Raw genomic sequence first — 12,316 nt, forward strand, 5'->3', positions numbered from 1 at the left:
GGAATCTAAGGTGAATGAAAGAAGGTTCTCGAGAGGGTCTTCTGAAAATTTTGCATCTTTCTCTGGGGTGATGGGTTTTACTCTCCAATGTCATGGTCACCTTCCCTAAATGGCAGTCATGCAAAGGGCCATGGCCAAGAGAAGACGATTTTTCCCAGGGAGAATGAGGGAAAGAGACTATTGGTATTTCTGAAAGTATAGAAAGTCTGACAGCCAATTTTGGAGTCTGGGTGACATTTTAAATTGGTACTGCTCCTAATTACTCAAACCCTAGGAAACCATATGGAATACAGCCACTGTTCTAGAATTAATATAAGAGAACCTATTACTAACAGCATGTTCTCCTAGATAATGGCACAGTGTCTGTGTCAGCACAGTATGATACTTTGGTTAAGACAGACACTGACATAAAACCTCTTAATATTTCCCATTTTAGGGGGGAAATGTACCCACTATAAAATTAAAAAAAACTTTTCTAAATTTTCCAACAACAAATGCTAGTTTGTTTCCTTGTGAGATACCATTTCTTGGTACTATGTTGAAATGTTGGTTTTATAAAAGATGAATGTGAGTAAGTGTACAGTGATACAGGATGTAATCTCGCAAGGCAGAAATGTTTACATTTGACTCGTGGCTTCCTGCTTATTGTTAGGTGAACTTGTTTCCCCTTGCTCAGTGTCTCAGCTTTCAAGTTTTTCATCTGTCAAGTGGGCATACTCATATGGCTATTGTGAAGATTGAAAGTCAAGTAAAATGTCTTGTTCAGAGCTTGTGCCAAAAAAAACCCCACTAAGAATAAAAGTCACCAATGAAACAGAAATACAGTAACTTGAAATTTCAGTGATCAAACTGAGATTCAGGCTTTGGTTGCAGCAGTATTGGGGGAAAATGGCCCAGTACATTCTGTCTAACCCTTCTTTTGTAACATGTAGGTTCCCAAAAAAGGGTTGGCCCCTTTGTGCTGGTGAATGATGATTTTCTTGGTTTAAATTCTAGGACTAAACACAGAGAACAGAGGAAAAATTTCATGAGTTCACTACTTAATACTCTCTTGCACCTGGAGGATCCTGGTTAAAAAACACACACACCCCACTTTTGGATTCTTCAAGATATTATCATCAGTTATCATCAGATATACATATAACTAAGTATATGTATATCATTGTAAAACTTATTTGACACAGTTTTTTCTTCATTGATAGATGTGGTAGAGCAAGCTTCTTCTTGTCACCCTACTGTTTTGGGCCCTAAGTATCCTGAAAGCAGTCCTGTTACAAAGAAACTGAAATAATAATAGCAGTGATTTGAGGAACACCGATTATATACAGTCCTTTCTTATGTTTCATACTATTAAAACCCTACAGCCAATCTTAAAGAGTGTTACTATTAACCCCATTTAATGTGTGAGAAAAATAAACATCACAGAGATTCATAGCCTTACTAATGTAGGGTCACTATTAATTATCAAAGGTTGTGTTTGAATTAAGTCTGACCTTCATGCCCAAAGATGGCCTTTTGCTAAGCACTTCTTTGTGCTTCATCCCTTTTATGTTTTCTTTCCTTTTAGGTTGTTCTAGATGTTGGTTGTGGATCAGGAATACTGTCATTTTTTGCTGTACAGGCTGGAGCTAGGAGAGTTTATGCAGTTGAAGCCAGTTCAGTAGCACAGTATGCCGAGGTAAGTGGTTATATTTTAAAAACAGCTACCAAGTAGGTCTTCAGTAAGCTTTAGGGTACCAAGTGAGCACTCTTCCAGGTCATTTAAAGTAATCTTTTTATTTAATCAGTCTCTGATTTTTTTCTATTGTAATGTTGCTGCTATTAGAACCTTACTTCCCTGTAGTGACTGACATAAAATTATTTGTAGAAATTTCACTGATATTAGAAAAATAGCAACCTACTCCCTTTCTATCTACTGCATGGCAGGTGTGTGTGTATGGTGGGGGTGGGGGTGGTGAATGTTTTCTATCTTTAATGACCACCAAGTAAGGACTCATATTTTACTGGGGTTAGATTTTTTTTTCCATCTTATATTCTGTGCTGACAGTAGCTGTACTCCTTGCTCTAAATAACAGTTTGGTTTTCTTAAGTGGCTGTGGCTACATGGTTGTAATTGGAGGAAGAGACAGGTATCTGCTTCAGGAAGGATTTTCAGATGTCAGGTTGTGACTGGAGGACAAGAAGATGCTTTGTTTTCTGTCTGTGTTGTACTACCATTATAAAATGTGTACAAATATTAGAAAATAAGCCAAAGTCAAAAGTCAGGTAATCATGGTTTTCAGTAACATTTGAATATAAGGATGAGCCAATAAGAGTTGCAGAGATGTGTACAGAATGTGAGCATGGTAATGTGCCCGTCAGTCACACCCAGAAGAGATCAGAATGTTATTGGGGGATGGAATGGCACAGAGAGAGAAAAGTGTGGCTGCTGCTTCAGGTGAGCATCATGAATTCCTCCATACCTGAATAACTGGTAGCTCTGAGTGAGCACTGGTTTTGGAGTGAGCAACCAAAGAGGGACTGAATGGAGCAGATGTGGTTATGGTGTATCTGAAGGGAAGACTGCCAGGGCATATGACAAAAGATTACTGTGCTTCCTTTCTCCTTCCAACATATCCAAAAGAAAGTATTTCCAATCATTTTCTTCTTTACCAATTCTTGTAAGTTGATTTATTAAATATTGGCTATAAACAAAAGAGTATTTGTGAAATATGCACAGTGTAACAGTTTAAGACCCCTTTTGAGAAATAGACTATTAGTAATCCCAGAACTTGGGAGGCTAATGCAGGAAGATCTAGAATTTGTGGCCAGCCTGGGCTACATAACAAGGTCCTGTCTCTAACAAACAAACACAAAAAACAAAAGAAGGAGATCATCACTATTCCCTTCAAAGGTGCATGTTCTTCACCCTGATAATGTCACCTTTCTGTCCTGAACAGAGGTAACTACTACCTTAAAATTTTGTTTATAACTCTCTTGTTTGTTATCATTTTGCCACAATTGTTTCTATCCCTAAAAGCAAATCATCACAGGTATGTATTCTTCTTCCATCCAACATTATGTTTCTGGCTGTCATATTTTTGATGCTGTTCTTTATTGTTTATTTTGTTTCTGTTTTTAAATTCCAGTTGCTGTTTATGTGTTTGCAGTGTTGGGATGCAATTGTGTCCCATTACATGACATGTTAGTCCCCAAGAGTATTGGCAGACTTTAGATGGTACCCACTATAAAAGTGTTATGATATTCTTGCATAAGTACACACTGTCTTTTCTGGAGATTCTTGGGCATGAAACTAGAAGTGGAACTGTTGGGTCAAAGGGCAGGCATATCTTCAGTTATGCTATATAATGTCAGATTTTTCCCAAAGTTGTTGTACCAATTTTGATTCCCTAGAGCATACATGAGAATACCATTGTTTTAGATCTCTGCCAGCACTTGGTTAGACTTATAAATTTTCACCAGTCTGATATTTCTGACATGATATTTGTGGTTTTAATTTGTATTTTCACTTATGACTTTGAACTTCTTACAATATACCATGGTTGAATTCACCTCCTCCATCATTCTACCTCATCCTCCCAACCCCCATTCCTCATACAGTTTCAACAGGTCTCATTTTTCCATTTTAATACATGAGCACATATTATTTTCACCACATTCACCCTCCTACACCCTTTCCTTAAAACCTTCCCCTCCCACTGGTACCAACTTCCCAGACAGGGCATGTTTTACCTTTCTGTTCTCTATTTTTGAAAGCAAGACAGTTTTCTTTGTTTAAGATAGATACACAGTGTTTCATTATGACATTTCCATGTATATATGTATTATAACTCAAATTGGTTCATCCCTCTGTTTTTCTTTCTACATTAGTCCCCTTCTTAAGGTGATTTTAACAGGTCTAAAAAAATCTATATTCATTCTTGTATAGGAAGTACATCAACCATATTCACCTTCTTAGCTTCTTTTTTACCCTCCCTCTCTCATATGTGACCTTCCTTTAATGTGACCTGTTTTTCATAATATTCCTTGTATTTGTAATAGGTCTATATTCTGCATATGAGAGAGAAAACATATAGCCTTTGGTTTTCCGAACCTGGATAACTTCACATAAAATGATGTTCTTCAGTTCTATCCATTAGTCTGCAAATGAGTTCATTTTTCTTTATGGCTGAACAAAATTCCATTTTATGATATCACATTTTGTTAATCCATTCATCAATAGTGGCACATCTTGGCTATTTCCATAGCTTAGCTATTGTGATTAGTGCTGCAACAAACATGGGTGTGCAGGTGCCTTTATTATAAACCTGACTTACATTCCTTCAGATGTATCCCTAGGAGTAGAACTGCTGGATCATATAGCAGTTCTATTTTTAGGGTTTTTTTTTGGCACCTCCATACTGTTTTCCATAGTAGTTGTACTAATTTACATTCCCACCTACAATGTATGAGGGTTCCTTTTTCCCCACATCCTCGCCAACATTGGTTGTTGTTTGTGTTCTTGATAATAGCCATTCTAACAGGAGTGAGGTGGCATCTTAAGGTGGTTTCGATTTGCGTTTCCATTATGGCCAGAGATATTGAACATTTCCTCATGTGTTTTTGGCCATTTGGACCTCTTCCTTTGAAAAAGCTCTGTTCAGTTCATTTGCCCCTTTCTTCATTGGGAGTTTAGTTTTTTGAGCTCCCTGAGCCTTGGCTATCTGCAATCTTTAGTGCTTCTAAATGAACTTTGGGTAGATTTTTCAATCTCTGTGATGAATGTCATTGAAATTTTTATGGGGATTGCATTGAACATGTAGATTGCTTTGATAATATAACCATTTTCACAGTATTGATTCTGTCAATTCGTGAGCATGGGAGATCTTTCCATATTCTGTAGTCTTCTTCAATTTCTTTTTTCAATGGTTTATAGTTTTCATTGTGGAGGTCTTTCACTTCCTTTGTTAAATTTATTCCTAGGTATTTTTTTGAAGCTATTGTAAATGGAATTGTTTTCCTCTATTTTTTCTCAGTCTGTTCTTTGTTGGTATATAGAAAGGCTACTGATTTTGGTAAGTTAAAGCTGTTTATGGTATTTAGGAGTTTTTCAGGTCTTTTAGGTATAACATCATGTCATCTGCAAATAAGGATAGTTTGACTTCTTCCTTCCCTATTTGTATTCCTTTTATTTCTTCTTCCTATCTTATTATTCTGGCTAGGAATTTCAAGACTATGTTGAATAAGAGTGGAGAGAGTGGACACCCTTGTCTTATTGCTGAGTTTAGAGGAAATGGTTTTGATTTTTCCCCATTTAGTATGATGTTGGCTATAGGCTTGTCATATGTAGCCTTTGTTATGCTGAGATATATTCCTTCTCTTCCTAGTTTCTTCAGAGCTTTTTTCAAGAAAGGGTGTTGAATTTTGTCAAAGGCTTTTTCTGCCTCTATTGAGATGATTATATGGTTTTTGTCTTTGCTTCTATTAATATGCTGTATTATGCTTAATGATTTGCATATGTTGAACCATTCCTGCATCTCTGGATAAAACCGGGTTGATCATGGTGTATGATCTTTCTGATATGTTGTTGAATTCAGTATTTTATCGAGGAGTTTTGCATCTTAGTTCATTAAAGAGATTACCTTATAATGCTCTTTTCTTGTTGTACCCTTGTCCAGTTTTGGAATGCATGTAATACTGCCTTCATAGAATGATTTTGGCAGTGTTCCTCGCCTTTCTATTTCATGGAAAAGTTTGAGGAGTGTTGGTGTTAGTCCTTTAAAGATCTGAAACCCCCTGCATATTGTGTAACCACAGCAGAATAAAACTAGAGTCAACAACAAAAGAAACAGCAGGAAATTCTCAAACACGTGGAGACTAATAACACATTACTCCATGATCAGTGGGTCATCTAAGAAATAAGGGAGGAAACCAAAAAGTTCCTGGAATTTAATGAAAATGAAAGCACAGCCTATCAGAGCTTAAAGGACAACAAAGATAGTGGTAAGGGTAACGTTTGTAGCCATGGATACATATATTAAAAATACAGAGAGATCTCAAATAAGCAACCTAATGCTGCATCTCAAACTCCTAGAGATAACCCATCTTAATAAGCTAGGTGTGGTGTGCAACATGCCTGTGATCCCAGCTATAGGAGGCCATAGGTAGGGGAATCATGGTCTAAGGCTAGCCCCAGACAAAAACAAGAGATCCTACCTGAAACACTAACATTGAAAGATTCAATGACTAAATGGATAAATTGCAAAGCTTCTTTCTCATCTTTAAATTTCTTTTTTAGTTTATATGAGAGAATAGCCCCATCATTAGGAATCACACTGAAATGTTTAGCCAAAGGATTATGATATATATATAACTGACACATAAAAGGGAAATTCATCCATCTCTATCTATAACTATATATGTGTATATAAACACATACATATGTGTATATGAATTATATACATGAATGTGTATTCACATATGCATACAAGTATATACACATCTTCATGTATGTATGTTTATGGTGAGAAAGTGAAAAAGAACAAAATGACATGAATAAAGTAAAATATAAACCACAAGTGAATCCACACAAAGGGAATTTCACTTAAAGTGAAAAAGAACTGAGGGATGGCTCAATCTGTAGATCACCTCCCTAACAAGCATGAGATTCTGAGTTCAAACCCCAGTACCTCAAAAAAAATTGCCCCTTCTTATATCTTAAGATGCATTCCTAAGGATGAGGAGCTGAGTTTTGATGTTTGTCTTAAGTGTTACTCATTCATTTGTTTGTATCTTATAATCCTGTTGTTGGGCAGTGTAGAAGAAAGAGTAATGATTAAGGTCTATTCCTATATTCCAAGAGTTTTTACTCTAATAACAAATTGATTCTGTTGCATCTTATATCAGAGATACTCCTTCCCTAAAAGAGTGTCATAGATAATTTATAGTTTGTTTTCTTATACATTTTACAGGGATTTAAGATACAGTAGATTAGTTATTTTCAAAACCTTAAAAGTCTAATGTCATTGGTTGTAGTATTTTAAGAAAAGAGATCTTATAGCAAATTCCCTAGCCATAACCCTGTCTCCAACCCAAGTATACACTTTCAGTAAATTTCCAGGGTATCATGGGAAGAGCCACTCTGTGTGACTGGCTTCTCCAAGAAAATTCTCCTTTTAGTTAAGTACAACAGCAGGTGAGATGCCTTCTCTCACAGTGGGTCTATGGTCTACTCTCATGGACCTTTTTCACTCAGAGTGTGCCTGCTGTATTATGAGGACTTCATCAAAAAAGCCAATGCAGAAAAGAGTAAAAAACAAAAATTCAAAACTTTTTATTTAGGAATAATTTCAAACATACATAACCTGAAAAACTAAGAACAGTTCTAAAACTCAAATTCCCTTTGTGTGGATTCACTTGTGGTTTAAATTTTACTTTATTCATGTCATTTTGTTCTTTTTCACTTTCTCACCATAAACATACATACATGAAGATGTGCATATACTTGTATGCATATGTGAATACATATGTATACATTCATGTATATAATTCATATACACATATGTATGCATTTATATACATATATAGTTATAGATAGAGATGGATGAATTTCCTTTTTATGTGTCAGTTATATATATCATAATCCTTTGGCTAAACATTTCAGTGTGATTCCTAATGATGGGGCTATTCTCTCATATAAACTAAAAAAGAAATTTAAAGATGAGAAAGAAGCTTTGCAACTTATCCATTTAGTCATTGGATCTTTCAATGTTAGTGTTTATTAGCAGTGCTGGAGTGGAGAGACTGTCACGAGTGTTGAGGAGAGAGGAATCTGCTCTTTGCCTCTTGTCTGGCATTTCCAAGGAGACTTGATTTTTACAGCATTAAAACTAATATTTGGGATGGGGGAGTGGTAGAGGATGGAGAGAGGTCAAGGGATAAAGAGTGCAGTTGGATAGGAGTAATAACCTTTAGTGTTCTATCGCAAGTAGGTTGACAATGTATCACATTTTTCAAAACTGATAGTTGACAGGATTTTGATTGTTCCCAGCACAAAGAAGTGGTAAATGTTTGATGTGATGACTATACCAGTTACCCTGGTCTGATCATTACACATTGTGTTAATGTAGTGAAATATCACACAATCCATATATATGTACAATTACGCATTGATATAAAACTTAAAAATTAAATTAAGATTTAAAGCAATTATCAAAGAAAAAAACCCAGACTAATGTTTTAATAAATCCCCAAATAGCATAGCTTTGTAGAGGATGCTAGTGTTGCTGTAATCTCTTTTCTGTGTACAGTGGGGTAAGTTGGGGGCAGGGGTGGCTTTCCCAATTCTTTGGGGACTTGCAGGATCCTTGAAAACCTTGGTGGTTAGTCTCTTTCATCCCAAGGCCTTCCCTGCATGTGGTCCTAAGGACAGGCTGGTTAAAAATGTATTCTGGACCAAAGATGATTAGAATCTTCTCAATGGGTGGATTTAAAACAGCCTGATTCTTCTGGAGGAAAACCATGGCCTCCCCATGCCCATGGCTCCTGCTGTGGGTGTCAGCAGCTGCCCCTGGGGGCCATGGCTCTTTCATCTTGTGGAGGGTGAGCTGTACCAGTTCGTAGTTTCTGCTTCTTCTACCAGCTCTTGTCTGTTCAGTTTGTGGGTGGCAAAATGTGATTGTGAGCCGCACAAAAATGATTTTCAGTCTAAGAATAGGGCTGATCTCACAGCTCAGCACACAGTGCATGATGCTCCTTTCGACCTTTTCATTATTTGGTAATTGAACCAGCAGACATTTAATTCTTTCCTCTGGAGTCCTCATTAAATTGCTCAGAAAAGATAAAATTGCAACAAGAAAGAAAAATGTACAAATTTAACTACCATCGCCTGTGCCTGGATTCTTCTTCACACACCAGGCTTCTGGGCTTTAAGAAAACAGAATATTTTCAAGTTACATTGAATTCAATTTCAGTTGCACTTAAGTGGCTCAGACTGGTTTTGTAAAGGTTGGTGCTCTGTAGGCAAGACGATGCGAATGATTCATGTCTGGAGGGCATGTGTTTGAGGCATTGTTTTGAGTGGTCTTGAAGTTACTGTGGTGTAGCTACAAGCTTCACTCTGGGCCCCCTAGGTCAGTTCTGGTCAGTACTAAAAGACCATCTCCATCCCAGAAACAGGGCAGAAGTAAAGTCTCCTGTGGGTATGTAAACTTTGAACTTGCCCACTTCAAGTTGGCAGCTATCACTTGCTCTTTCTTCATTCTTTGAGTATGGGTGAAGTATAGAACTAAGGTTCCCAGATTGTATAGATCAAATGGAAAAGAAAGAGCATGAACCAAATTTATGCATATATACATTCAAGTAATTAGAATTATTGTGATATACTGCTTTTGCAGACTTGCTGAATTCTTAATCTTAGGATTTTTGTTCAATATTCCAGCCATTAGATGTATGTGGCTGTTTAAACTTAAACTTAAGTAGGGAGATCACTGTCCAAGGCCAGCCATGGGCAAAATAACCTTAAGTTAAAAGGGCTGGATGTATGGTTCAAATGGTAGAGTGCTTGTCTAGCAAGCACAAGGCCCTGAGTTCAAAACACCAGCTATCCCCCAACAAAAGATGAGGTTCTTGATGGATAGTGAGTGTCAAGTGCGTATGAATGGCAAAGAAGAGACATGCTACACCAGTACAAGGAATAATTTCCCTAACCAGCTGGGGTGGGCTGGTTAGGGAAATCTTCAGAGAAGAAATGTGACTTGAATTGGATCGATCTTGAAGGAGAAGAAGAAATGAAATGTTCCTTTCTTCATTTTTTTTCACCTTCTGCTACCAATGATAAGATATTTGAAAACTGATTCCAATGGGATTCCCCACCATTAATGTGTTGGTAATCACTTCACAAATGCTTTGAAAGCCAATTATAGGAAAGGCACTTGTAATTTTTAATATTGAACATCAGAAAAAGCATATATTTTGAGATTTTTTTCATATGATTTTATCCTGACTTCAACTCTTCAAGCGAGGGTTTTTCTCCAATTTCTTAAGTGTCTCCAATTTCTAACTTCTATTTCCTTCTCATTCTCCCACAGACACCAAATGCCTGAGTCAAAAAATTCCGTCCAGTCTGTCAACGCTTTCTATTTTTCCACTAAGAATGAAGTTAAAAGGTGGCAATAAGGGATCTGTTAAGGAAACAATAATAAGCATTTGGTGTAGCAATGTTTTAGAATGCTTTAGGAAGCATTTCAGGAAGATTCCATGAGGAGCTTAGAGCAGATTGGAACAAACTCAAACTTAGGTCATGAAGATGGGATATGGCTGTGAGCACAGTCCCTTGCAGGTGTGCAGGTCAGCAAGAACAGGTGGTTCCCTTTGCAGGTGGAAAGGTGAATGTGTTAGACTAGAAGCTGAAGCAGGAGACTTCATCCAGGAGCCAGAAGAACATCACCTTTCTCTTACCAAGGAACCAAATGTGAATTGCTTAAACAGGGAGGTGGTTTCATCATGCAAGAAAGAATGTGTAAAGTACTGCATGTAAAAGGCCACCCTGCTTGTCACAAAACCCCACTCAAGAAGTAAGAATACTTGTGTTGGATTGGTGATTGATGAGTGTCATGGCTTGAATGTGTCCCTCCAGAGTTCATATATTGGAAAGTTCATTGCCAGTGTAATAATATTAAAAGGTGAGTTTTATCAAGAGATAATTGGTTCATGTGGGCAGAGCTGTCATGCATGAATTACTAACATTATCCCTGGAGTGAGTGAGTGAGTGAGTGAGGTAGTTATAAAAATGATCTCAGCTGGCTCTTAAAATCTCTTCATCATATGCTCCCTTGCCCTTCTGCTTTCCTCCATGGATAACACAACACAACACCTGCCCCCCCCACACACATACACTGTTGCTGTGCCTTTGAACTTCACAGACTCCAGAATTGTGAGCCAAGTAAATTTCTTTTCTTTATAAATTACCCAATCTATGATATTCCGTTATAAGAACAGAAAAGGATTAAGACAATGAGGCAAGAAGAAAACTTGGAGGAGAGTATCTATGCCTCTTTGTCTTACTCAACACTTACTTCCTCGTATAGTAGATTGCAAACGCCATCACCAGAATGGACTCAAATTAAGGAAGCAGATTCTGGAATAAGACAGCATGGGATGTATCCATGCCCCTAACCTCATGGCTATGCAACGCTGACAAGTGCATTAGTCTATTATTACTGCTGTAAAAAAACAAAACAAAACAAACAACAAACTTAGCGGCTTACAACAATATGAATTTATTTCCCTCCAGGTCTTTATGTAAGAAGTCAAAAATAGGTCTAATAAGGCTAATATGAAGGTGTCATGGAATCATGTTCTTCCTGGAGGTTGTACGGGAGAATCCAATCCTTATCTTTTTTAGTCATGGAAGCATTACTCCAACTTCTGCTTCCATCATCACACTCCTTCCTTGACTCTGGCTTTCTTCCCTCCCTGTTATCAGGACTCTTGTGATTACGATAGGCCCCTCTGGATAATTCAGCAGAATTTCCCCTTTTCAAAATCCTTAATTACACTTGCAAAGTCCCTTTGTTATGTAAGGCAACATAGTCACAGTTTTCAGGGATTAGGATGTGGACATCTTTGGGAAACCATTATCTTGCCTTCCACACAAGTTACTTGACCTTTCTTCACTTTCTTAACTTATAAAATTGTAGTAGGTATTAACAGTCCCTCATGAAGATATAACAGGGAGTAAATGAGAAAATTCACATAAAAATTAGTGCCAGCCATTCTCTAGCCATTGTCATTATTGCCATCATGGTTATCATCAGTATCACTGAAGGGACTCATTTTATCTATGCTTCTATATAAATCAACCAAATAGATTTCATGGAAAGGAAGGGGGTTGTCACAAGACAGCAGAGGGAAGTCCAGAGTGATGCAAAGCACATGGTTCAAGAGCATGCATTTTGAGATTCTTTACATTATTTCTTTTTAAAACCAAAATGTTACAAGATACTGAGTCTGTATGTGTTTCCCAACCCTTCTCTGACCTTTCACAGACCTGGCAAGGTGAGGTGTTGAGCAGCTCTTTGGTACCCAGTTCTCTCCAAAGCCCCTTCCCTCTTGCCTCTTCCCTTGCTTAAGCTTCCTCTGTTGCCTCCTTGTTGGTTGCTCAGAGGCAGCATAGCCTCTTCAAGAACAGAGCAGTGATGCAGCAAAAGCCCCTGACTGCTGTAATACTCAGATTACTGGGACCCATCTGCTGGTGATGCTGGCGCTTCTGCTTAGGGTACCACATGTTGAGAACCACAGGGTTCTCAACCATGCTCCTGAGCATGGTTTACCTTGA

At 37.6% G+C, this 12,316-nt stretch overlaps 1 protein-coding gene across 1 annotated transcript in view; it reads left to right on the plus strand.

Annotated features, from left to right (window-relative positions):
- The window catches only part of LOC109679340 (histone-arginine methyltransferase CARM1-like), a 290,532-nt gene that overhangs the window by 206,095 nt on the left and 72,121 nt on the right, over positions 1 to 12,316 (plus strand). The window contains exon 6 of the mRNA XM_074052181.1: positions 1,568 to 1,678. Within this exon, the coding sequence (XP_073908282.1) occupies positions 1,568 to 1,678 (111 nt within the window). The remainder of the gene's footprint in view (positions 1 to 1,567; positions 1,679 to 12,316) is intronic.

The sequence above is a fragment of the Castor canadensis genome, chromosome 13 (genome assembly GCF_047511655.1).
Source record: "Castor canadensis chromosome 13, mCasCan1.hap1v2, whole genome shotgun sequence".
NCBI lineage: Eukaryota > Metazoa > Chordata > Mammalia > Rodentia > Castoridae > Castor > Castor canadensis.